The 25,880-nt window shown below is 37.4% G+C and overlaps 1 protein-coding gene across 2 annotated transcripts; it reads left to right on the top strand.

Annotated features, from left to right (window-relative positions):
• The first annotated feature begins 205 nt into the window (after nucleotides 1-205).
• Nucleotides 206-25,862, top strand: LOC122315750 (DNA repair protein RAD50). 2 transcript variants are annotated; one of them, XM_043131878.1, is made up of 27 exons: nucleotides 207-492; nucleotides 575-661; nucleotides 970-1,137; nucleotides 1,467-1,642; nucleotides 5,550-5,664; nucleotides 6,144-6,372; nucleotides 6,558-6,736; nucleotides 6,822-6,992; nucleotides 7,368-7,472; nucleotides 7,555-7,662; nucleotides 7,762-7,973; nucleotides 8,090-8,182; nucleotides 14,001-14,128; nucleotides 14,740-14,854; nucleotides 14,965-15,094; nucleotides 15,229-15,438; nucleotides 17,420-17,628; nucleotides 17,715-17,916; nucleotides 18,097-18,266; nucleotides 18,332-18,656; nucleotides 22,093-22,218; nucleotides 22,307-22,359; nucleotides 24,640-24,790; nucleotides 24,900-24,962; nucleotides 25,040-25,173; nucleotides 25,258-25,386; nucleotides 25,542-25,862. In XM_043131878.1, the coding sequence occupies exons 1-27, from the start codon at nucleotides 370-372 to the stop codon at nucleotides 25,579-25,581; spliced, it is 3,951 nt and encodes a 1,316-aa protein (XP_042987812.1). In that variant the 5' UTR covers nucleotides 207-369; the 3' UTR covers nucleotides 25,582-25,862. The 2 variants fall into 2 exon arrangements, with proteins under 2 accessions (XP_042987822.1, XP_042987812.1); XM_043131888.1 differs by lacking the exons at nucleotides 22,307-22,359; nucleotides 24,640-24,790; nucleotides 24,900-24,962; ... (1 more) ...; nucleotides 25,258-25,386; nucleotides 25,542-25,862 and having other exon boundaries at nucleotides 206-492; nucleotides 21,565-22,130.
• The last annotated feature ends 18 nt before the right edge of the window (nucleotides 25,863-25,880 follow it).

Raw genomic sequence — 25,880 nt, 5'->3', positions numbered from 1 at the left:
AAACGACATTTGGGCCGAAGTGCCCATTAGGGGGCGGACCCCTCCCCCTCCCCCGCACCCGGGTATCCGGGGACAGGTTATCCCGACCTCGCACTCCGGGAACGGGTGCTGGAAGTAAAATCCTGAACTGCCCTTGCGGGTAGCCCCGCACTACCCCACTCCCTGGCCCGAGATAATTTTTATTTTATAAAAAAAAAAAAAAAAAAAATCAAAACCTGAGGAAAGAAAAAGACAGTCCTTTTTTCCCTCCTCACCCTCTGTCAGCTTCAACACTTGCAACGCCAACACTGCCGGCGACATTTTCATGCTCTCAGTGCATTCATCAACGGCTCCTCCAGTTAAATTAGAAGATTATCAGTAAGAAGAAATATGAGCACCGTCGATAAAATGCTAATCAAAGGTATCCGGAGCTTCGATCCGGAGAACAAGAACGTCATCACCTTCTTCAAGCCCCTAACCCTAATCGTCGGCCCCAACGGAGCTGGAAAAACCGTAATTTCCTTCTCAATCCTACCTCCTTATATATCTATGTTTACGGATATGTATGTCAAGAGTTTTGGGTTTGATTCTGCAGACCATTATAGAGTGCTTGAAGCTTTCGTGCACCGGAGAGTTGCCTCCCAATGCAAGGTCCGGGCATAGTTTCATTCATGACCCCAAGGTCTCTCCATTTCTCAGTAGTTTGATGTTATTTCATTTTTTGCTTGGTTTCCGGGAATACGGGGCAAAATGAAAAAATGAAGTCTATGCTTGTTTTAATATTTCGTAAAAATAGAGTTCAGCAACTGTATCAGCTTCAGTTGAATGGATGCTGTAATGTTTTTTGTTTCTGGGTTTTCTGAAAGCAATTTTCTTTTTCTTTTGCTACGTTTTCTCAGTAACCAAAAGGTGATTATTTTCATTTCTTTTAATGTCTTTAAAGACGTTCTATAAATTTTCCAAATTTTTATTTGCTGGGTGCGGTTGTAGGTTGCAGGGGAAACAGAGACAAAAGGGCAAATTAAGCTTCGTTTCAAGACAGCAGCGGGGAAGGATGTGGTGTGCATAAGGTCGTTTCAGCTGACACAGAAGGCATCGAAGATGGAATATAAGGCAATTGAGAGCGTGCTTCAAACAATTAACCCTCACACTGGAGAGGCAATTTTTTTCTTCTGCTCAAAGCTGTTCTCATTATCCATGATAGATCGAGTACTTGGAACTGATTGATTTGTTCATCAAATTGCTATACGCAATTGCACTTTTAATTAAGCTTTGTAGTCCTGAAAGTTGAGCTAGCTCGTTCTTTTTTCTGTTTTTTCAAAATTTTTTCATTGCCACCTTAGTATATATGTCTTAATTGGTTAGAACGATATCCATACTTATGTACTTTTCTTATAAAATACAACGGTATCTGTATTTTATTCAATATTTTCACTTGTGTAAATCTAACATCAACCTGCATTTATCCTCTTTATTCCTAACTGCAGAAAGTTTGCCTTAGCTATAGATGTGCTGATATGGATAGAGAGATCCCGGCTTTAATGGGTGTTTCAAAGGCTGTTCTGGAAAACGTGATATTTGTACACCAAGATGAAGCTAATTGGCCATTGCAAGATCCTTCCACACTAAAAAAGAAGTTTGACGATATCTTCTCTGCTACCCGGTATTGTCTATCTACTGTTTGCCTCTATAAAGATATTGTGGTAAACTTGTGTATTCATACATTATTTTTTATCATCTTTACACCATCAATTTTCTGAATGAGAACAAACTCTTTTAACAACGTGTTCTTTTTTTCAATCATGCTATGCAAAGTCAGTTGTTATAATTTATGTATTGGAGGCCTAAAAGGAAAAAAATAGGGCTCTTAGATGGTGACATCCCCCTTCTCCTGTTATTGAATGTTAGTAGATGCTCAACTTTTGTAACTCTTTTGCTGCATACCAGTTCAGTAAACCATTTAAACATTTTTCAAATAAAAAGTCAGGGAACTTTGCATGCTAAACATTCCTTCATGGAAGCTTTCTCTAATCCCCCCTCTAAGAGCTTGATGGTAAGATTCTACCCCAAAATTCTTACTCATCAAACTCCAGCAGACCCTGTTATAATGTTATTGTGCTCACTATTGATGTTAATGGAATATTCCTTAAGTTGCTTCACTGACTAAATTTCATGTACACTTGAACGAATTTTGACATAAAATAGGGGTGTAAGCTGAACAAGGCTATTTAATTCAGCTCAATTAAACTTGAATTGTACTTGTTTTGTTTATTAAATAAACCATTCATGAACATGAAATCATGATCGACTATTTATCATTACAACTCGTATAAAACTCGACTTGGGTAATGTTTGTGAATAAGCTTGTTTCTTTATTTTGAGGTTGCTAGTGCCCTACTAGATGATTTCTTCAGCAGAGTGGGGTAGCATGGGTTATGTTAGGGAGGGTTATTGATCTTCTTGCTAGCTGGAGAAGTCTTTATGGTGTTCCGCAAATTGCAGAAATTGGGAGGATGACCCCTACATGCCCTTTTGTGGTATATTTGGAGGGAAAGAAATGATGGGAGTTTTGAAGATATGAATGTTCGCTTCAAGAACTTCAAGTCTCATTTTTTAACGCGCTATTTCTTTGGACAATAGTTATAGATTTCAATGGGGTTAATGTCCACGATTTCCTTGTATCTATTTCTTCTCTTTCCTAACTAGATGTCTAGTCTTGAATAGGTAATGTGTACTTGGGCTTTGCCTGGACTTTCTATTAATAAAACTTTTACTTGTAAAAAAATATTCGTGAAGAAACTCGTATAAAGATGGACTTGACTTGTAAGGTTGCCTTATGTTATATAAATATAAGCATTATATGTATATAGTATACTCTCTTTAAGGTCCAAGGTTCAACATCTCATGGGTGCGAACAATCTTTTGGGGCCACAACTCCTGGTGAAAAACCAATGATTTAACCAATTTCGTATAGGGAAAGTTCCGAGGGTGCTGTGCATGGGACTGGGGTTTACTTTGCAGGAGTGGGTCTAAAGGGTCCTACCTTGGAGAGGTTCCCCAGCATTAAAAAAAAAAAAGTTAACAATATTTATTAAAGATAAACATATATATAGACACGCACGTCATTTTTTGTATTAGTTATAAATATAAGCATAAATGTAAATTCTAGACTAAACTACTGAGTAATAATAGTGGTTGTTATTAATTATGCAGATGTTAGTTATGCTGTTGAAAGTTGTTATTGACTCCAAGTATGGGGGTGCCTGGGAAAAGGCCAAGTCAATTGGAGATTCTTGCTTTATATGCTCGAGAGATGTGGTTTTGGTGTGAAATGGTGTTTTTGAATCAAATATCATCTCTCTACTGCATGCTTTTCTATTTTGGTCGATGACACACCAATGGGCTTTTTTAAAAGCTCTCGGGGCTTGAGACAAGGTGTCCCTTTATCCCCATTATTTTTTGTTTTTGTAATGGAAACTTTTAGCAAGATGATCTTAGGTGTCGTGGAGGGTGGATTTTTATCCGTGTTCTTAGTGGGGGAAGTAGTATTGATCCTCTCAATATATCTCACCTTTTATTCATTGATGACACTCATCTTTTGTGGGGCGCGTCATGGTCATATTCAAGCTTTTAGGGCTCCCTTTCTTTATTTTGAAAGTTGTTTGTAGATTGAAGGTGAACTTGGACAAGTCAGAAGTAGTTTTAGTGGGTTATGTTCCTAATGTGGAGGGTATTCTTGGGATGCAAGATATCTTCATTGGGTGCTCCTTTCAAATTGAAATCCATTTGGGCTGATGCGTTAGAAAAAATGGAGCCGAAATTGATTGGTTGAAAGAGAATGCATTTATCCAAAGGTGGTAGGGTTACACTTATTGAAAGTACTGTATCCAACTTGCTGACCTATTTCTTATCTCTATTTACAATTTCCACTAAGGTGGCCCATCGTGTGGATAAACTTTAGAGGGGTTTCGTATGGGGGGATGGATGATGAGTTTGGATTTCATTTAGTAAAAAGGCCATAGTATGTTACCTTATATCAGAATGTGAACGGGGTATCGAAATTTGTAGACTTTTAATCAGACTTTATTGGGTAAATGACTATGGAGATACCAACAAGACAAGGGGCCTTTGTGGAAAACTGTTGTAGAATCAAGGTGTAGTGAAGCATGGGGATGATAGTGTTCTGTAACACCCCGATGGAAGGCTCAAGCCGCATGGTCTATACTCCAAAATGACTAATCAATGATACAATTGAAGGCCTATTGGAATATTATAAAGGGCAAGAACTTCTTCTTTTCAAGTAATGTGGAATCTCATACACCACCTACCCTTATTACTTATCAAAATGGGGTATCAAAATCTCTCCTCCTTATATTCTCAACGTCCTCGTCAGGCTAATTGGTTGTAGGTGGCATGGCTCAAGTCCCACATTTCTGGTGGAGATAGACTTTGATACCATTTGCAATGCCTTAATGGAAGGCCCAAGCCACATGGCCTTTACTCCAAAAGGACTAGTCTATACAATTGGAGCCCCATTAAAATATTATAAAGGGCAAAAACTTCTCATTCCTAAGTAATGTGGGATCCCATACACCACCTACCCTCACTTATTAGAATGAGGTATGACATGTTCAAATGAGTGGGGCCTTGGAAGCCCATAAGAAGAGGACACGATACATTTTTTAGACATACCCACTTTGAGGTGGGTGGTATATACAGAATTAAATTTTGGCATGATGCATCTCTTGAGTATATTTCTCTATCACTTTTAGACTCATCATCCACCATCCACTATAGTCGCAATCATTTTACTAAGGGCTTCCATTAAAAAGTCAAAGAGCAATGAAGATAACGGATCACCTGATATGAACCCATTCATCCTTCTAATGTGTGACACTATACAAATCTGAGTAAGAAATCTTCAAACATTCTTCTCCACATCACACATCATGTCAAAAGCTGACCTTAGAATCATCACAGCCCACAAGTCAACAAATTTTGAAAAAGTATCCCACTTCTCCTTATATATTTCCGTACTTCTACAGTAAATGGTGAGAGTCTCAATCTTGGTGGTATGCTTCCTCTAGGTTGAAGGTTCGAATCCTTGGGTATAAACAATTTCTAGGGGCCAACAAATTGGGAGAATTTCTCCTTGAATTATCTGAGGTGCACTTGCAGAAAACTCCTTTTCGAGGGCTTGTGCACCCCCTGGATTAGTCGAGACTTTGTTCTGGACACTTGGTGCCAATAAAAAGAAAGGCCATATTATGTCCTTAGAACACCGACCTCCCCTCAAACTACTGTTCTTAGTATCTATCACCAATCCCCACAAAGCCTCCATTTTTGTCAAGATAAAAAAGTATTTCAAATAGATTGTTTGCATGATTGTGAATCAAAGCAAAATGCAATGATGAACTCAAAGTTTGTTGGCATAAACTTATGGTTACTATTCCATCTTTCATTGCAGTTTTTCTTTCTTTAACATGCATCCTTCAGTTGATTTTGTTAAATATGTTGATGCTAGTGACTTAGAAAGTAATAATTATACCTGGCTATGTATTACTAAGCAGATATACAAAGGCATTGGAGGTCATAAAAAAACTTTACAAGGATCAAGCTCATGAAATAAAGACCTACAAGTTGAAATTGGAGAATCTTCAAACTTTGAAAGATGCTGCATATAAGGTTTTTTTCTTAGCCCCTCTTGTACCAAGATAATCAGATACCAAAAAAGTGTATATATGTATTTGCAAGTTTTCTTTCTTTTGGTTTGTGTTTTGCTTCACTCTAGGCTTGTAATGAAATTATAAGATTGTAGCTGGACGGAAGGCTAGTGATAATAAGTGTTTTAGTACCTATAATTACGCAAGTGGTTTGCCAAGCATAGAGATTGAGATTGTACCCACTCATCTAAGTTTTTTTTTTTTCTTTCTTTTCTTTTATTTTGTTTTTTTTTTGGGGGGGGGGGGGGGGGGGGGGGGGGTGTTTGAGGTTTGTAGAAGTGTTTTGAGATGCTGATTTAGTTTAATTTTGTCTTTGCTTTAGCTGTTGTGAAACTTGATTTTTTTTCAGTTGTACCATTTACACAAGAAATTTGATGTTTGATATCCAATGTTCCTATGCTGTAATCGAGTGGTTTATTTTTATGAGTTATGCCCTTACAGCTTCGGGAAAGCATTGCTCAAGATCAAGAGAGAACAGAATCTCTGAAAACTCAAATGCAGGAATTGGAGGGTAGCATCCAAAATGTGGATGCTAGAATTCATCATACTGAAGCAACACTGAAAGATTTGCGGAAACTACAGGACCAGATATCAACCAAGACTGCTGAAAGAAGTACTTTGTTTAAGGAGCAGCAGAAACAATATGCTGCTCTTGCTGAGGAGAATGAAGGTCTCTTAATGCCTAGCAAAAAAGCAGGATAATCTGTCCCATTTCTTGAAGTTTATTTTTTCTGGCATTCTCGTAGTGTTCCCCCTTCAGGCTGATTGTTTTTATTATGCTGTACTTTTATTTGTTTGGCGACATATCTTGGGATTTTATAACGGTTCTTTTGTTTCTTCCTTTGTTTTTGTCAGACACTGATGAAGAGTTGAAGGAATGGAAAAATAAGTTTGAAGAAAGGATCGCGCTTTTGGAATCTAAAATAAGCAAGTTGGAGAGGGAAATGAATGACACAGAGACTAAAAGTTCTTTTCTTAAGCAGACAATTAATGAATATATCTGGGAGATTAGCAAGCTTCAAACTGAAGCTGAAGTAATTGAAACGATACACATTTTATCTTATAGCTGTACAATTCGTGTGGGGTTTATTTCTGATCACCTTTTTTACTTTACTTCAGGCTCATATGTCCTTGAAGAACGAACGGGATTCCACCATTCAAAAACTTTTTGCAAGGCATAATCTAGGGTCTCTTCCAGATACCCCTTTCAGCAATGAAGGTGCTTTAAGCCTCATAAATAGAATAAAATCTAGGTTGACAAATCTTGAGAAGGATCTGGAGGATAAAAAGGTGACTTTTTCTTTTGGCTAAATGTATATTTTCATGTAGAAACCCTTATAGGCTCACATCATTTTCTTTTTAAGGTTATGTTTGGGTAGTGGACTACTATTCATTATTTTATCATTACTTTTTATCTGCTTTTCACTACGTTTTACTACTATTCACTGCTATTCAATATTTTATTGTTACTTTTTCACTACTATTCACAGATTATTTGAGATCACCTCATTACCCAAACGTACCCTAAATCAGACTATCTGAGATCAACATGATTTTAATTCAGCACAAAAAATGAATTTATCTATCTCAAAATCCAAGATATAAGAGCTTTAATGCTTTATATAAACGTTCTGAAGAGCACTGACTGGAAGGATTTTATTTCAGAAATCAAATGAAAAGGAACTTAAGACAGCCTGGGACCATTACATGGATGCAAATGACCGTTGGAAAAATATTGATGCTCAAAAACAGGCGAAATTGGAGATCAAGGTTTGTGCCCAAAAACTTCATCTTACATAACTTTGAAATTGCCAATTCCTTCATGTTTCATGTTTCAATGTAACTCATGCAGAGCGGCATTTTGAAACGAATTGAAGAGAAGGAAAATGAGCGGGATTCATTTGAGCTCCGTATTTCTAATGTCAATCTTTCTCACATTGATGAAAAAGAGAAGAACTTGGTGAGATGACCCTGCAGGCTAGTCTTGCTTGGAATTCACATACTTGGTCCTAGTTAAAACATTATGCTATTCTCAAGTAATTCTTTTGTTATCATGCAGCGCATTGAGGTTGAGAGAAAAACAAATCAGCTTGCTGAAAAAGATTTTGAATCAAACATACGTCAAAAGCAGAGTGAACTATATAGCATAGAGCAAAAGATAAAGGCTATTAATAGAGAGAAAGACATCATGGCTGCTGATTCCGAGGACAGAGTGAAACTGTCTCTTAAGAAGGCAGAGTTGGATAATCACAAGAAGAAACACAAAAAGATGTTAGTCAGATTTTTTTTAAATAAGTGATGTTAATAAGATCTCTTTTGCTTCTGTGGTTTAATGTTTTGTCATCATGTGTTCTTGTATTCTGAAGCTAGTGGTGTTTGCTTCACAGAATTGATGAGTACAAGGACAGAATTAGAGGAGTTTTGAAAGGGCGGTTTCCACCTGAAAAGGATTTGAAAAAGGAAATAACTCAAGCCCTAAGGTTGTGTATCTATTTTTTTCATTGTTGGCATTTTCATGTGATGGTATCTCAGTGATCTGTCCTTTGTTGATGTACCTCTGGCCTTGTAAATCTATTACTAAGATCAGTATAGAATAAGGTTCAATTGTGCAACTTAGCTCATACTCTGCCCTTTTTTACTTTAAATGTTATTTGACAATCTATTTGGGAGATCCTAGAATTTGAGTACGCAGAATAATGCCAACTTGGTATTGTCTGTATATTTTCTTTTTTTTTTTCCACCCCCTGCCCCAATCCTTATTCGTGCAAATTGCATTTATACAGAGTAACTGTGTGGTATTTTAATTTAAGTTTCATGTGAAGGCAAATAACTTTAATGATTGAGAGTCTAGTCCGTCTGTATCATTTCTTAACTTTTCCTCTGACACACTTTTTTATCCTCCCTATCTTACTGGAATGCCTGGTACTCACAGGTCTTTTCTCAGGCTATGCAATGCCAATAAGTATTCGAACTTGCTGTTGTTCCAACCAGTTAACTCTCTAATCTCGTGACAGATGTGTTTGGAATATGAAATTTCAAAAGATCTTTTTAACAACAATTCAGGAGCCACCTTTTTGATATATTTGCATTTGATTTAAAGATATAGAGGAGAAAATATGGCCACAAATTTCTATCTTTGCTTTGTTGGTGTTATTGATCTCTCACTTTTGTTTTGTGGTTTGTTGTTTACCTTAGGATTTATAATTGAGAAAATGTCTGAGATTCACTTAGGTATTTTATAATTTATTTCCCATCTCCCACACTGTTAAACCACGTTAAAGCTTGAATCAAGTTAGAAGTGGGAAAATAACATGAATCACCGAAGTTCCATTCGTGGACCAAACTTTTGTAGTTCCTAGTATATGCTTACAGGACTGGTCCAATTTTAATGTTGTTCTCTCACATCCCTTTGGACTTTGGCCGCTTTGATGTGGGCTTGGAACTGGCAAGGTGAAATTTCAAAGCATGGATTTGTAGTGGATTATTTTATGTCTCTGTGCATGGATGCACACAAAATTGTAAGCTTCCTAACATCCCACGGCCTGAAGGTTTTGCACTTGCATTCTCATTTCTCAAAGAATCTGCTTACTTTTTCTAATTTTTACTACTATTTTCAAAGCCTAACCCATAGTACTTGACAAAAAAAAAAAAATGCATGCCCCATAGTTGATCTAGAATTTCTTTGAAATATTTTCTGGAAAAAAATTGAATGTGTATGATTTTAGGGCTACTCTATAGACAACCTCTGACTCATAATTGAAGTAATATAGATATTTTTATATGATTGGGGATTACCAAATAACAGCTGAGTCCTCTCCGAATGCAAGAGATAGTTTCCCATCATATGGCTCACCGACTTCACTTGCCTCTTATCATCATGATAATTGGTGATTATCTCTTTGCCTTTTTCTTAGTTATCTTGGTCTCTTGGATTTGGTTGGTTCTGCAACCAAATGCTACTTAATTTAGGCATATACTAGCGCTCCGTGCATGTTTTGTTGTTTTGTAGTATGTTATGTGTTAAGACTTTTATGGCTTATTTTTCTGGCTTGAGTGAATGTCTTCTTCTTCTTTTTTCCCCTTGAATCTCAATATATTATTTTTTCATGTTCTTTTTGGGTTTTGTTCAAATTGTTATGTTCTGTTCAAATTTAAGGCTTATAATTGATTCTGAGAACTGGACAATAAACAGAGCATTGTCACTTTGCTCTCTCTCTCTCTCACACGCACACACACACACACTTGTGACTGTGTTCTTGGATTTTTTTGTGGGCCTTGTATTGGTGGGTTTGGTAAGCTCAGTGAAGTTTGAGGAGCTATTTCAGCCAAGCTGCGTTTTGGCCATTTTATCTATGATTGAGAGACCTTCATAAGCTCAAATTTGACAATTATCCTGGTGCTGGGGTTTTCATTGAAGTGCAAGCATATGCTTGGGAAAGTGAGGATTCAAATTAAGCTTGTGGAGGGTGAATCTTCTGGAACTGTAAGTGCTTTTCTATTATGTCATTGGACAGTCCAAATCACAATAAGTTTGATTTTGAGTTCCTAGGCAACACCACCGTGAATTGTACTCTATCCATACCAATGTATATGTAAATTGTGTGGATAACTGAGAGCAAAAACTGAAACTCTGGTTCGATCACTCCAAGGAGTTCCACTCATATTCCATCTTCTGGAACCAGTGCCAAGTTGTGTTTCTGGTGGATGTGGACTAGAGTGCATACATGAAAAACAAGGGTATGCCATTAATCGGGTCAAGACGGACTGGACCCATGCACACTTCATTGCCACCTACAAGGACTTCGAAACTGGTGTTGGTGGCTGCAGTAGATAATGTGTCAATAAGTGTATCATTTGGGTGGAGAGTAGGTATTGGTGAGACGAGCCCACATTGTCCAGCCTTAATGTGCATTGCAGCCACCAGCTCCTATGAGTTTGGGCCAATCATGGTCTATGACTATTGTACTAACACGGTTAGGTTTCCTGTAATGCCTACTTAATGTGTGCACCATTGCCATTAGTGGTAGCCAATGGAGGAGTTGGGCCGTGGGGAAACTTTGCAAGTACAGAAAGGACGTTGGGAGATCAAATCGAAGTCATAAACATGTGATGAGTGTGGGACATTGTGAAAAGGACAGGGAGGTTGGTGGATCAAATCAAAAGTCATACAACATGTGATTCATGTTTGGTCCATATCAGCTTGTATGATGGCATGATGATAGTTTTAAATCCAAATTTTATTTTAAAAATTCTATTTGCTGGATTTTAAAATTTAAACTAACACAAAAAAGAATTATCCATTTCTGTGTTGTATTGTGGTCTAATCTTATATTATATGCACATCTATTTGATACGGAGGTTGGATGTAGGAATCTATTAGTGGGAAGCTGGCACTTTTTATCTATGACATTAATATTTTTTTTTTTTTTTGACTAATTCTTGTTTATCCTTTCACTTACATAAAAAAAGACTCTTATTTATCCATTCTCACTTTTTAAATCCTTTTGGGATTGATAGAAATCAAATTAACTTGTTATACTCCAATGGGTTTCTTTGGAAGTTTAGGGGGTTTGAGGGAAGGTGATCCCCTCTCTCCACTACTTATTGTTTTCATAATGGAAGCCTTTAGTAAAATGATCACAAGCCTTGTGGAAGGTGGATTTCTGTCGGGCTTCGTAGTCGGGGATGCAAGAATTGGCACCCTTGAGATGACTCACCTCTTATTTGCATATGACACTCGGTCTTCTGTGGTGCTAGTCATAATCACATTCAAGCTTTCGGGCTCTCTTACTTTGCTTTGAAGCGACATCGAGTGTGAAAGTGAATCTCACCAAGTCAAAATTAGTTCTAGTCAGAAATATTCCAAGCATTGTGAGCTTGGCCAATACTCTTGAGGTACAAAATCTTCACCTTACCAATGAAGTACCTCGGTCTTCCGTTGGGTGCTTCCTTTAAGTCGCAGTCTATCTGAGATGGGGTGGTCGAAAAAATGGAGCATAAACTGGCGAGTTAGAAAATTATGTATTTGTCCAAAGGTGGTGGAGTCACGTTGATAAAAAGCACTTTATCCAACCTACCCACCTATTTCTTATCATTATTTCCACTACCAGGCAAGGTGGCTCACTAGTTAGAGAAATTGCAACATGATTTCCTTTGGGGGGAATGGATGAAGAATTCAAGTTCCATTTGATGAACTGGGCTACAGTTTGTCGTTAAGGCAAGTTGGGAATTCGGAACTTGTTGGTTTTCAACAAGGCTTTATTTGGAAAATGGTTGTGGAGATACCAAGAAGGGGGGAGCTTTGTGGAGGGTTATCATAAATCTAAAATATGGTGGATTTTTTTTTTTTTTTTTTTTTTTGGGGGGGGGGGGGGTGGGTCGAAGAGTTGAGCGGATCATGTGGGGTGGGGGCTTTGGAAAAACATAAGAAGAGGTTGGACGAATTTCCAACGAGACACGCTAAGCAATCTAGGATGGTTCAAGAATTAAATTCTAGGATGACCTATGTTGTGGAGACTGAATCCTTAAGGAAGCCTATCCAACGATATACAACATGACATGAAGACAAGGCTTCAGTGGCAGAGCTCATGGATCTATCTAGTGGCTCTCCTTAATGGAATATCATTTTCCTAAGGGCTGCCCAAGACCAGGAAATTGACACATTTGCAGATTTCTTCAATCTCATATATAACCATAGAGTTAATGGAAGAGCTGATAAGCTTCTGTGGTCACTGTCCAAGAAGGGGAGATTTACTGTACAGTCATATTATAAGTCCCTAATGACGCACTCTATGATTACATTCCCATGGAAGAACATATGGAAGACTAAGGCCGCTTTAAAAGCTTCTTTTTTGGTATGGACAGCTTCATTAGGGAAGATTCTCACCTTGGATAACCTAAGAAAACGCAGAATCATTTTTTCGGATTGGTTTTATATGTGTAAGAAAAGTGGGGAGTCAGTGGATCATCCATCATTGCATCGTGAAGTAGCCATGAATTTGTGGAATGATATCTTTTCTAGAGTGGGGCTCCATTGGCGGATGCCACAAAGAATAGTTGACTTTATGGCCAGCTGGCAAGGCATCCAGGGTAATTCTCAAATTGCAACTGTGTGGAAGATAATACCGATCTGTTTATGGTGGTGCATATGGATGAAGCAAAACGGTCAGAGTTTTGAGGATCATGAACGGAAAATGTACAATGAATGTACATGACTTTCTTGTATCTTTAGACACTCATGCATAGGTGTTGCTCATGTATATGTCCTGTGTACTTGGCTTCACCTTTTTAATAAAATCCTTATTTACTGATAAAAAAAATTACCTTGCTATATAGAAACTGAAGTGAAAAATGTCTGTTCTGAAGTCTTAAAAAAAGCTATATGAAATAATAGCATTAAAAAAAAAAGAGTATCAGCCTGATCTCTGTAATATTCTCTGAGAAATAATATTTACTTGATGAAAGAACTAGAAACTGACTTATATAAAAGACTTTATTCTAAGTTGGCCATCCATTCACATCACATGCTTTTTAATCCAAAGACTTGATTAAGGTATGTGGTCCTTGTAACTGAGGATGTATCATTCTTCCTTCCCTTTTTGGTTTTTACTCCCGTTTCTTTTAAAGAATCCAATTTTCTTCCTATGTTTTGGTGATTGGAGGGTGCAAGTTCTTGTGCATTTCTAAGTCATGCTTGAGCATGTATTTTTATATAATATATTTTTGCTTGTAGAGTTCCTTTTTTGGACCATAGCGATAAGGATGCAACAAAATGATGTCCACCCAGGAATTAACTCCAAGCTGATCCCTCAGTTTTTTCTGGTTTATGTGCAAGGATTAGATTTAAAGATGAGGCATTCTTGCAACTATCATTTGGCGACAGTTAACGTAGGATTCGAAGATCTTGTTTCAGACCCTGGCTTGAGCCTGTCTGATAGACCCCTGCGTTAACCTGCTTAGGTCTTGTTTGAAAGGTTTCTTGAGTCCCAAAAAATAAGTCAGGGCATTGAGCTATTCTTCCCCCCCCCCCCCCCTCCCTTTTTTTCTTTCTTCCAAAGGAAGATATACTTTTTCTAAGTTCCTTGACATTGCATTCATGTTCCCGTATGTTTCTGGTTTCATTATCTATTGTTCAATTTTAAGTGACATGTTTTGCTGTTATGTGAGGGAGGGTTCTCTGCTCATAGATCCAAGCTCAGAGGTTCTTGGAAAACTTTATGGGTGTTTATTACTCTTGTTTTGGTTCATGTTTTTTGGATATGTATTAGTGCTTCTCTTTAAACACTGTTCCTGTTGCAGGGCTGTTGGAATTGAGTTTGATGACTTGAATACAAAATCCCGTGAAGCTGAGAAGGAGGTGAATATGTTGCAGATTAAAATACAAGAAGTCAATAGTAATCTTTCCAAACATCACAAGGATATGGAGTGTAAGCATTACTCAGATTCAGAAAAGTTCTATGTTTCAGTATTTTTTAGGATTTTACAAGTCTTGGTGGTGGTCATGTTCTGCTAAAGAATTCGGTTGGACACTGCGCTTATACGGTAACAGTCCAACATAAAATTTATCATCCGTAGATGTAAATAGCTAGATAAATTAAATTGAATTTCTCATTTATACATCCCGGCTACCTAATTGGTTAAAAAAACTTGGTGGGACCATCATTTATCTGCTACACTTATGGTGTATGTGAATGTTAGCTTCATCCCTGTTTCAGAGGGCTCTGATACTGATACATGTCGGAGATGGTGTATTTTGGGATACATGCAAGTAAATGGCAGGTTAGGTGACAGTGGTTAAGGGCTGACTTTCTTAGTGTCTTCTTGGATAGTTATAGCGGCCCATAGGCGCAAGATGTACCTTGTGGGGGTATAACATCTAAGAATTTCAAAAGATACTGAATTATAAAGTGTGGCCTAATTTGTCATATTAGGTGCAGCAACAAGGAAGACTTTTTCTGGCTTTCCCCCTATTTTTGTCATCTAGTTTGTCAGGTCAATATCATTTGCTTTATAGTTTTGTAATTTGATTTTTGTGCAGCAAGGAAGAGATTTATTGAATCAAAACTTCAGTCCTTAGACCGGCAATATCTTAGTATTGATGCTTATCTCAAATTACTTGAGTCGGCCAAGGAAAAAAAGGATGTCCAGAAAAGGTGCCTGCTGCTTACTTCAATAATTTTATTAATTGATGCATATCAAAATGATCCTACATCACTTTTGTTGTTATAAAGGTGCTAAAATTGTATTTGTGAAACTCCTGCAGCAAATACAACATTGCAGATGGTATGCGGCAAATGTTTGATCCTTTTGAAAGGGTTGCCCGTGCTCATCATGTTTGCCCTTGCTGTGAGCGCCCTTTCTCTGCGGAAGAGGAAGATGAATTTGTTAAAAAGGTTTGATTATTTCATTATTGAATTTTTAAAAATGTTTGGTCTTCCATTCAGATCTCCATCAACTCAGGTCCCTTTAGCTCCTTGAGCTTCCTAAAGTTCTTGCTGAATTGGCTAATATTTCATTAGAATTACAGCAAAGAGTGAAGGCAGCAAGTTCTGCTGAGCACATGAAGGTCTTGGCTGTGGAGACCTCAAATGCTGACTCTTTTTTCCAGCAGTTGGACAAGCTTCGTATGGTTTATGAAGAATATGTTAAAATTGGAGAGGAAACTATTCCTAATGCTGAGAAAGATTTGCATGAACTGACTGAAGAGCTGGATCAAAAGTCTCAGGCACTCGATGATGTAATTACCAACTCTGGTAGATATTGCCTTTATAGTCTAACCAACTTTTGTGCAAAGCATGTGATATGTGCACTGTTCATTATAATTCAACCTCCAAACAAGAATATCTATTTATACAACTGTATTTTCCTCGATGCATAATGCTTCAATATGCATGACTTATTGCTCAGTGTGTTAACTTGCTTCACAAGCATGACTTAATGCTTATGATTTTCTTGTTTCTTTTTCCAGTTCATAGAATGTAGTAGGTGTTTTCTTTTGTATACTCCCTGTGTACCTGGGCAACACCTATTTCATTCTCATTAATAAATTTATTTTTACCTATCGATTTTTTTTCCTAAAGGGATTTCACCTACTGTCCACATTTGTAGATTGGTTTATCTTTTTATTTATCTATTTATTTATTTATTTTTTTTTGGGGGGGGGGGGGGGGGGGGATCATAGGAATTGCCAGCAAAACATGAGAAATGTTATTGGTACTTCTGCATGATCAGGGGAAAAGAAATAGAAAATCCCGGAAAAAAATGAAAGTGAAAGACTTGTCCCGACTGTCCTCAACTTATGGCTTAAGAAATATATTGGCTAAGATAGTTTTGACAGAAGGTATTTAATATTATTAGGAACACTAAGAAATTACCATGTTAGAAGCAGGTGCTTGCTGTTTTGAGAGGAGAGAGAAATTGGATTCTTTGTGTTTTGAGAATGATTGTGATGATGGTGTCATGTTCAACACGACAAATAGGACTGGAGGAAGGATTAAGAGAGTGCTTGTTGAGGCGGTGGAAAGTGACCTTCTTTTGCCTTTGATTGAACAGAAGATATACCCCTTGGGACAGCAGAATGTTGAAAAGTATTCATGCTGCTGATACAAGAGCATTTCAGATGATGCTGTGATGGGTTGAGTTGACTATATCATTAGCAACCTCTTAGGGGATGCTTGAGTAAATGAGATGAGATAAGAATATTGTGAATAGTAGTAAGATGATTTGTGAATAATAGTGAGATAGTTTGAGTTAAGTATTTTTTGGATTTTGGAAAAAGAGAGAAAAAGTTGAATAAAAAATATTATAAATTTAAAATATTGTTAGAATATAATTTTTTAATATTATTTTTGTTTTGGGATTTGAAAAGGTTGAATTGTTTTTTATTTTTTGTTTGAAAGTTTGGAAAAGTTGTAATGATTAGTTTGAAAGTGTTTGTGTTTGAGTTATGTTTGGGAATGAGATGAGATGAGATGGGATGGGATAAAAATAATTTCCCAACATCCCCTTGATGTTTACTTTAATTCAACTTGATTTCGAAACAAATAAAAAAGTTCAACCAATAGTACTTTCACTTAAGAGCAGATGTTTGCTTGTTATTTTTTTAAGCTATAATATCCATTTTGCTTCAGGTTATGAAGATGACCATGATGATCATGTCATTTTCATTCTAAACATTTAGGATTGACTTGATTCGAGTTAGAGGCACTACAAAGAATAAAGGAAATTGGTCAAAGCAGTGAAAAATGATGTGATTTTCTGTGATCAAACAGAGGATACACCCCTGATAGGGCAGAACGGTGTGAAAATATTTCTGCCGCCAGCCCAAGAGTAATAGTGATGTGGCTCTGTTAAATTGGCAGTGTTTGCCGACAAAAAAAATGATTGTTGTAGCATTAAGTAGGTCATGGTCATTTTTCTAGAACTCAAGGCAATTTCACCAAAAAGATAGAGAGTACAACCATAACAGGAACTGATGGAATAGACACTTTCACACTATCTGAGAACTAAAACAAAACAAAAAAAATTGTCTCTCTCCCTCACACACACACACACACACCTGTAACTTGCCCAAAGAGGGTCTGAGTAGTGCCTGGTAAGAGTCTTATTTTATTCCTTTTAAATTGTGTTTGAAGATTGTTTAACTTGCTATATCTTAAAAAAAACTCTTGAAACTGCTATGTTTATCAGCTATAACAAGGTCTGTTCATGTGGTATAGGTGTTAGGTGTTTTGGCTCAAGTAAAGACTGATAAGGACTCAATTGAGGTCTTGGTGCAACCCATTGACACTGCTGACAGGCTCTTCCAAGAAATTCAAACTTGGCTAAAGCAAGTTGATGATTTGGAGTATAAGCTTGATTTTCGAGGACAAGGTGTGAGAACCATGGAAGAAATTCAGTCAGAGCTGAATACATTGCAAAGCACAAAGTACATCACTTGAACTTATCCACCTTTTGTTTTGTTTTCAGCCAATTATGTGACATGGACATAAGTTTTTTACATCGTTTATTCAGGGATGGTTTGCACAATGAACTGGAGAAGTTAAGGGATGAGCAGAGGTACATGGAAAATGATTTATCCAACATCCAAATACGGTGGCACACTGTAAGGGAGGAGAAAGTCAAAGCAGCTAATACATTACGTGATGTTAAAAAGGCAGAGGAAGAGTTAGAACGTTTAACTGAGGAAAAAAGTCAAGTTGATCTCGATGATAAGGTTGTTTGTCCATCTAACATCTGTGTTGGCATTACCTATCTCATAAGTCAAGTTCTTTAACCTAGGCTTATTTCCTCTCCTTGTTCTTAACATTTGGTTGACTTTGTGGAGTTTTCATGAAAAGAAAGTCTTATTATTATTGTGTTAATGTGCACAATGCACTGTTCTTCTTAATTTCAGCATTTGGCGGAGGCCCTTGGCCCTCTATCGAAGGGGAGAGATAAATTACTGAGTGACCACAATGAATTGAAAGCTAAGCTTCATCATGAATATGAGGAGCAGGCAGAACAAAAAAGAAATTACCAGCAGGAAGTGGAGAGTGTACTTAAAATTACTTCAAGAATTAAAGAGTAAGTTGAGCCTGAGATTTGTAAGGTCTCCAATGCCATTGATATTGACCATATTGTTCTACCAGGTATTATGATCTAAAGAAAGGAGATAGATTGACAGAGGTGCAAGAAAAGCAATCTCTATCAGAATCTCAACTTCAAAGTTGTGACGTTAGGAAGCAGGAAATTTTAGCTGAACTAAACAAAAGTAAAGACTTGATGAGGAATCAGGATCAACTAAGACGAAATATTGAGGACAACTTGAATTACAGGAAAACAAAGGCTGAGGTAGATGAGCTTACTCATGAAATTGAATCACTGGAAGAAAAAATACTAAAAATTGGTGGAGTTTCAACCATTGAAGCTGAGCTTAGAAAGCTCTCTCAGGAAAGAGAAAGACTTCTTTCAGAGGTATTTATAAATCCTACAGATTCTATTGTTCTATGTTTACCTTCCCATTTAAATAGTTGATGCTCATTTCAAACATGGAGACATGCTATATTTTTTTCCCTTTTTGGAAAGCAGTAAAAGACTTATTTGTATGGCTAAGCTTTGCCATCATCTTTTCTCTTTTGTATGCGATGCTTTTTCTTTATTCCCGTTGATACTAGAAATGCCTCTTTATACCAATCAAATGCAATAAAAGTTTGAAATGGACATGAAAAACCAACTTGTCGAGTTGGAGGCAGCAGTTACTTTTTTTTTTTTTTATCTACGAAAATAGATTTGCTTTCAGCTAGAGGTAACAGGGTTGTAAAGCCCAATAAGAGGGAGTCCAAGATAGGCTCGAATCCGTTAAATTCAGATAAAGGTAAACAAAAAGTCGGGTTCAGCCTAGTCTCTATAACCAGATCTAGAAGAGTGGAGGGTCAATAGGAAAATAGGGTCATTTGAAGTGGGTTTTACGTTAGGTATCGGTGTAGCGACAACCAAAATGGAATGCCCTTCGCCATGGGTCAGCATTCTCCCCAAAGAAATGATGGCACCCTCATCGGAGCTGAGTGTAACGCCGAGGCTTGAGGGAGATGTAGGGTCTACCAAAGTGGCACAAAATGGATCGTAAGGGGGTGATGCATCTCCAGCTCTCACCGACAAAACGACGGCACCCATGTCGGACGTGAAGGAAATTTGTGGGTTTGCCACCAACCCAGAACCTCCAATGGTGACCATAGCCTCACCACTCATGACAGAGAACCAATTTGTTGGTATCTCTTCAGGCACTTGTGACAGTAACAAGGGTGTTGTTGAGGAGGTACGACATTTGAATGCAGGGGATGGTGTGGAGGAAATTTTGGGCTTGTCGTTGGTGCCTTGCATTGGGGAATGTTTAGGGCCTAGTGTACAGTTGGGAGCTGAGTCTGGGGAAGATGTTGTCCCCTTGATATCTCTTCCTCCGTTAGCTGGTTCATCATCGGATTGGGTTTTGCAAAAGATTAACGAAATACAGCAGTGTGTGGGGATTACGTGTGGAGGATTTGACGACCAATTCACAGCACTACTCACTGCTGTTGAGGCGGGTCACTTGAAATGAAATCAAGATTTAAGAAGAACAAGGAGTTAAAGTGCCTTACTTGGGCAGTCAACTACGACACTGAGGGAGATAGTTTAAGTTGAGGAATGACTAGAGGGAGGGCAGGATTATGAAACCTTCCTCCTTCCTTGTAGGAAGGGGTGTAGTATTAGTTTTGGGTGTAGTATGTAGAAAGTAGCTTCTAAGGGAGTTTCAGGTGGTGTCTTAGTTTTGTGGAAACAAGGGGTTGGGGTAGTTACAATGATTTGCTTTGCTGTGGGGATGGACTTACTGGTCATTAGGGGTACTCTATTATAGGCTAGCTGTTCTCTCTTGTACACACCTAGTGTACTTGGTTACGTCTATTGATATTAATAAATTTTTTCTTATAAAAAAAAAAGTTTAAAACGGAATAAATAATGAGCTAAGCTGCAAGGTGCTGGGGACAATTAGTTGTGCTGGAGGCTGACTATACACAAAGTTTTCAAAGATGTCGTTTTCATATGCATTTTTTTGGGCAGTAAGAAGGGAGGGCTAGGAGGAGGAAGTGCAACTGGTAGTAGGTAGGGGAGGTCCATGTCCTTCTTCCTTTGGGGACAGCTTTCTCTGCTGGGGCTGCTACTTCCAGAAGTGTCCTTCAGCTGAGAATTGCTGGTGCTGTATGGTTGTAAGTGGATAGAAAGGAAATACCCTCTTTGGAAGCCTAAGGCTAAGCATAAGGCATGCGCCCTATAACATTTAAGATTTTGGCCTAGGAGCAAGGGCTGATGGTATTTTGTTAAGTCATTAGTATCTTAGTTTTCTTTAGATTCAGCTTTTTCCCGCCAAGGCAAGGGTAATTTTATTTAATAATTTATGTAGTTGCTGACATAAGCTGTTGTTACTAGTTAAAGGTCTTATTAAGTTAATGGGCCTTTATTGAACCAAGTGTATTTGTTAATTCTGTAATTACTATACTTAAGCCACAGTTGTTGACTGTGGTACTCTTTTAGTATTAGATGAGTTTAGTTTAGTAATAGATAGTTTGCTTGTTGGTGTTCTCACAGTATCATGTGGTGTATTTTGAGAGGAATAACGTGGCAAATTTTGAGGGCTGCAAGTTACCAGCGCTGAAATGGAGTTTATGTAAATGTGGGAGTTATTGGACCTTTTTGAATACTACATGTTAGATCTATTATTGGATGTTTCTCTTGTATACTTTTTTTCCTGAGCTTCTCTTGTGAACTTTGCATGCACTAGGGTACTGCCCAATATTATACTTAATGAATTAGTTATTAGTAATGGGCTTTGGCGTTTGAGAATAAAGAGAAATAACATTTTGCATCCTTGAACTGCCACCCCTTTTTGCAATGGGTATTCTAAACTAATAATAGATTTCAATGTGCACTTTCAATTAAGATCTGACCACCAAGATGGACGAAAAATAGGCCACGTGGTACAATGGAAGGAGAGAGAGAGAGAGAGAGAGAGAGAGAGAGAGAGAGAGAGTTCCGTTGGGAAGAAACAACCACCGGTAAAGCTTGTCGTACTCTGTAGGTAAGTCTGGTTGGTTCTTTAGGCCTAAATTTTGTGTGGAAGTTATACAAGCTGTAACGACTTAAGGAAGGCTCAAGCCATATCTGGGCTCATACTCTAAAAGGACTATTCAAAGTTACAATTAGCCTTGGGATCATTATAAAGGGCTCAAACTTCTCCCTCCTAAGCAATGTGGGACTCCATTCACCATCTTTCTACACGTAGTCACACTATTGTTATTATAATTTGCCCCCTTAAATCTCCGACGCCCTCACCAAGCCAAATCTATTGTAGGCGGTATGGCTCAAGTCCCACACTTTTGATTGGGATTGGCGTTGATACCATTTTGTAACGACCCAATGAAGGGCTAGCAACATCTGGGTCCATACTCTAAAAGGACTAGTCAAAGTTACAATTGGAATGCCTTGGGATCATTATAAAGGGCTTGAACTACTCCCTCTCAAGTAATGTGGGATCTTCATTAACTGCCTTCTTATACATAATCACATTATCTGGGGTATTGCACAAACGAAGGGAGAGAGGAGCAGACAAAGGAGAAAAAGTAGAAGGTAACTTTGTTGTTATGGTTGCAAAGTGCACACATTCTAGAATGCAATGAATCTTAATAGTTGAAAAGTGACTTGAATGTGGTTGATGTTGGATTTCTTGTTAGAGGCAGTGCATATGTGTATATAAAATTCCCATCTTGTACAATTTGTTTATGCTTTTAAGATTGCTTCTCTCTATTATAAAATTTTTATCTTGAAGCAACAACCTTTACTTACATGAAAAGAATTTAGACCTTGGCAATTTTCCTAACAGTTGAACAGGTGTCATGGAACAATGTCTGTTTACCAAAGCAATATTTCGAAAAACAAAATTGATCTTAAACAGGCACAGTACAAGGACATTGACAAACGGTACTTCGATCAGCTAATCCAGCTTAAGGTTTGATAGTTTTTTCTAATTGCTCAAGTGTTTTCCTTCTATGTTAATAAGACCTGTATATTAATATCTGGAGAATTTTTTGTGATAGACAACTGAGATGGCAAACAAGGACTTAGACAGATATTACAATGCCCTTGACAAGTAAGCATAGTATTCATGTTTTTACATCACCTGTTATATTTAGTTGAGGTTTATTTTTACCGATCAAAAAATTTAGTTGATGTTTTAATTCTTCCTCAATTTTTTGGGTTAAGGTAGGTGTTGGCAAAATTCAAACCAATTTATTATGTTGTTCTTGAACATCATTTCACTTCTAATTTTATCCAATGAGCTCTAACTTAAATGGGATCTCCTGTGACTAGAGGATGCAGGGTGGGGTCATGGGTTCAAGACTTTCCCTAGAAAATTCTGGCTATTTTGAATTGATTGTACTTTTTTTTTTTTTTTAAACATATCTGCACCATCCAAGGTGTATCATCCTTCGAATCTAGCAGCGTGTGATATATACATTTTTGGCTCACTTTTGTTTAAAATTGTTCTGATGGTTCACCGCCAGGGTGTTAGATTCTCGTTGTTTGTGTGACAGACAGGAATTTGTAATCCATTAGTTTAAGGTGTTAGATTCTCGTTCTTTCGGACAAGTCTTAGTTCACACAAGAGTTTTTACTGAATAATAACAAAACGTTTCCAGACAACTTATAATCCAACAGAATCATAGGACATCCTGTGTCCCTTTGTCTTGACCAGTTATCTTAGATTGGAATTGTGTTCAAGGCCCACTGAATTGAAAAAGAAAAGGCTAGTCACTAGTTTTGGTTTTTATTTTTTACTAATCTTGTCCACTATTGGTGCTACTCGATTTTCTTACAAACATATGCCTGTTTTTTCTATCTTAAATTTTCGGTCATACATCTCAACTTCATTACTGCAGTGAAGCTCTTCTTTTCCTCTATTTTTTTCATTGGACATCACCAAGCCCAGTTGATGAGTAGTCATGTCTTAATTGTCTAGCATAGATTGGTCATCAATTTCTGATGCTTCAAAAGTACACTATCAATGAGTTCCAATATCTATATGCGATAACCGTTCATTGTCCTTGTAAACGAACCATTGATGGTGGGTCCAATGGGATGACCCAGTTACTTCTTGTTGTCTGCTTATCCAGTGCCCAGCATCCTATTGCAGCCACGCTGACCTTTACAACGTGCTTCTTGATTGCCATATTTCTGATATGGATCTCCTTTTGGCAATGTTCAGCTGCTATAATTATGTATAAGCTCTTATCTGATGTTGAAAATTAGAGAAGCATTGTTTTACAGTTCTAATGACTGATGCTAACTTGTCAAAGTTCTGTTATGGAAAGTGTGTTTGAGGTAATATCATATCAAGAATTATTAACTGATTTGATTTTCATAATTATCAAATCAAGAGATTTGGTTTTCAAAGATATTTACCTTATCTCATCACCATATAATTTTCGTATAAATAGGGGTCAACGCTTTGTATTCAATTACAATTGAGAATAAAGCTCTCAAAGTTTCTCTTTCTCCTTCTCTCTTCTCCATCTTTCCTATTATATTTTATTTTCTATCATGATATCAGAGACAGGTTGTGATCATGGGACATGTGGGCTATGGGCCCACCACACTTCCGCTTAAGTTCAAGCTTTTAGAATAAGTGGTGATTTTTCATAATATTAGAGCCCTTGGCTAACGCCAGACTTGATCTTGTGGATTATTTCTTTTAAAGTTCTTCCGCTACTTTTACCCTCACAAAATTCTCATCGCCATTCAACCATGTTTCGTCTCAAATCCATGCATTTGGAATATCTTTATTAGATGTGAGCCATTTTTATTGGGTTTTGGTTTGTTGTGAGTTTTGTTTGAAGCCCTAGACCCATTTTTGGCCTTTTGATTTTGGTTCTATAGTTGACAAAGGCTATATGTAGCTCATTGTCGACGGCTTATTGTTAGCCCATTATCAACCTATTGTTGGTCACAACTCCAGATTTGATATTCTAACTACCAGTCACTTTATCACCAACGTCATTCTGATCATCTCATCAAATAACAACCAATGGATATGAAGACTGCATTCAATTTCAAACTCAATGTTTCAAGGTTCTAGACCTTGAGTTTGAGGGGGGATGTTGGAGATAATATTAAATCAATAATTATTTTGATTTGGTTTCATAATTATCAAATCAAGAGATTTGATTTTCAAAGATATTTATCTTATCTCATCTCTATGTAATTTTTCTATTATTCATAAAAAAATGTAATTTTCTTATAAATAGAGATCAATGCTTTGTATTCAATCACAATTGAGAATAGCAAAGATGTAGCCCTCTAAGTTTTTCTCTCTTCTTCTCTCTTCTCCATCTTCTTCTCTATTATATTTTATTTTCTTATTTCCTTTCAGAGCTCTTATGCGCTTCCACACAATGAAAATGGAGGAAATAAATAAAATTATTAGAGAGTTGTGGCAGCAAACATACAGAGGACAAGATATAGATTACATTAGTATCCATTCAGATTCTGAAGGTGCTGGGACTCGTTCCTACAGCTACAGGGTATGGAAATTCTTTTTGAGCTGTTCCTGTCTTGTGTGTGTGTGTATATATATATATATAACTCTATTTTGTCAATTATTTCTATTTATCCACTGCATTTTTTATATAGGTTCTCATGCAGACTGGTGATGCAGAGTTAGAAATGAGGGGTAGGTGTAGTGCTGGACAGAAGGTGGGTATGACTGCAGGCTAACGTTATCTACTACCTCTTCCCTTTACAAGGAATTGAAAACTAATTGTTTGGTTCAGGTCCTTGCTTCCTTGATAATACGATTGGCTTTAGCTGAGACTTTCTGCCTCAACTGTGGTATACTAGCACTAGATGAACCAACCACAAACTTGGATGGCCCAAATGCAGAGAGTCTTGCTGCTGCCCTTCTGAGGTATGAACACACTATATCGTCACTGGAGACTCCATTACATAATGAGGGCCTGCTTATTACCCATGTTCTGTGCTTTTTCTGCAGAATTATGGAGGACAGAAAGGGCCAGGAAAATTTTCAGCTGATAGTGATTACTCATGATGAGCGTTTTGCTCAACTAATTGGTCAACGGCAGCATGCAGAAAAATATTATCGGGTCACAAAGGATGATCAGTAAGACAATAATCTTATCGTACTCAAAACTGATTGTACTTCTGCTTTTGTTTTTGTTTTTGTTTTTTTTTTCCCCTATATTAGATTTCTCTGCTCCACATGGTTTCATTTCATGCGCTGCTTCAATCACCCTAACGTGCCGTTTTCTTTTTCAGTCAGCATAGTATAATTGAAGCACAGGAGATATTTGACTGAGGTTTCTCCAAAAGGGTTTTGTGCGGAGTTTCATTTGTTGGGATGGGATGTAAAAGCATACTGAAGGTTCTGTACAGTGCAGACTGCTAGAGTTCTCTGTTGTATATAAGCTTTGTATAGAACAGTTAATTGGCATTCACTGAAGTTCTGATGCGCATACTTGTTGCTCCATCTAAAGTGTACCTCATCATTAACCAATGAGCCTTACAGAAGGCAAAACATGGAAGGAGAAGGTTTGGCTGTGTTATCAAGATTTTGAAGGTTTGTTTTCAAAATATGAAGTTCATGTGTTCTAGGAA

Source organism: Carya illinoinensis, chromosome 1 (genome assembly GCF_018687715.1).
Source record: "Carya illinoinensis cultivar Pawnee chromosome 1, C.illinoinensisPawnee_v1, whole genome shotgun sequence".
Taxonomy (NCBI): Eukaryota; Viridiplantae; Streptophyta; class Magnoliopsida; order Fagales; family Juglandaceae; genus Carya; species Carya illinoinensis.
This window is presented reverse-complemented; position numbering and strand designations above follow the sequence as displayed.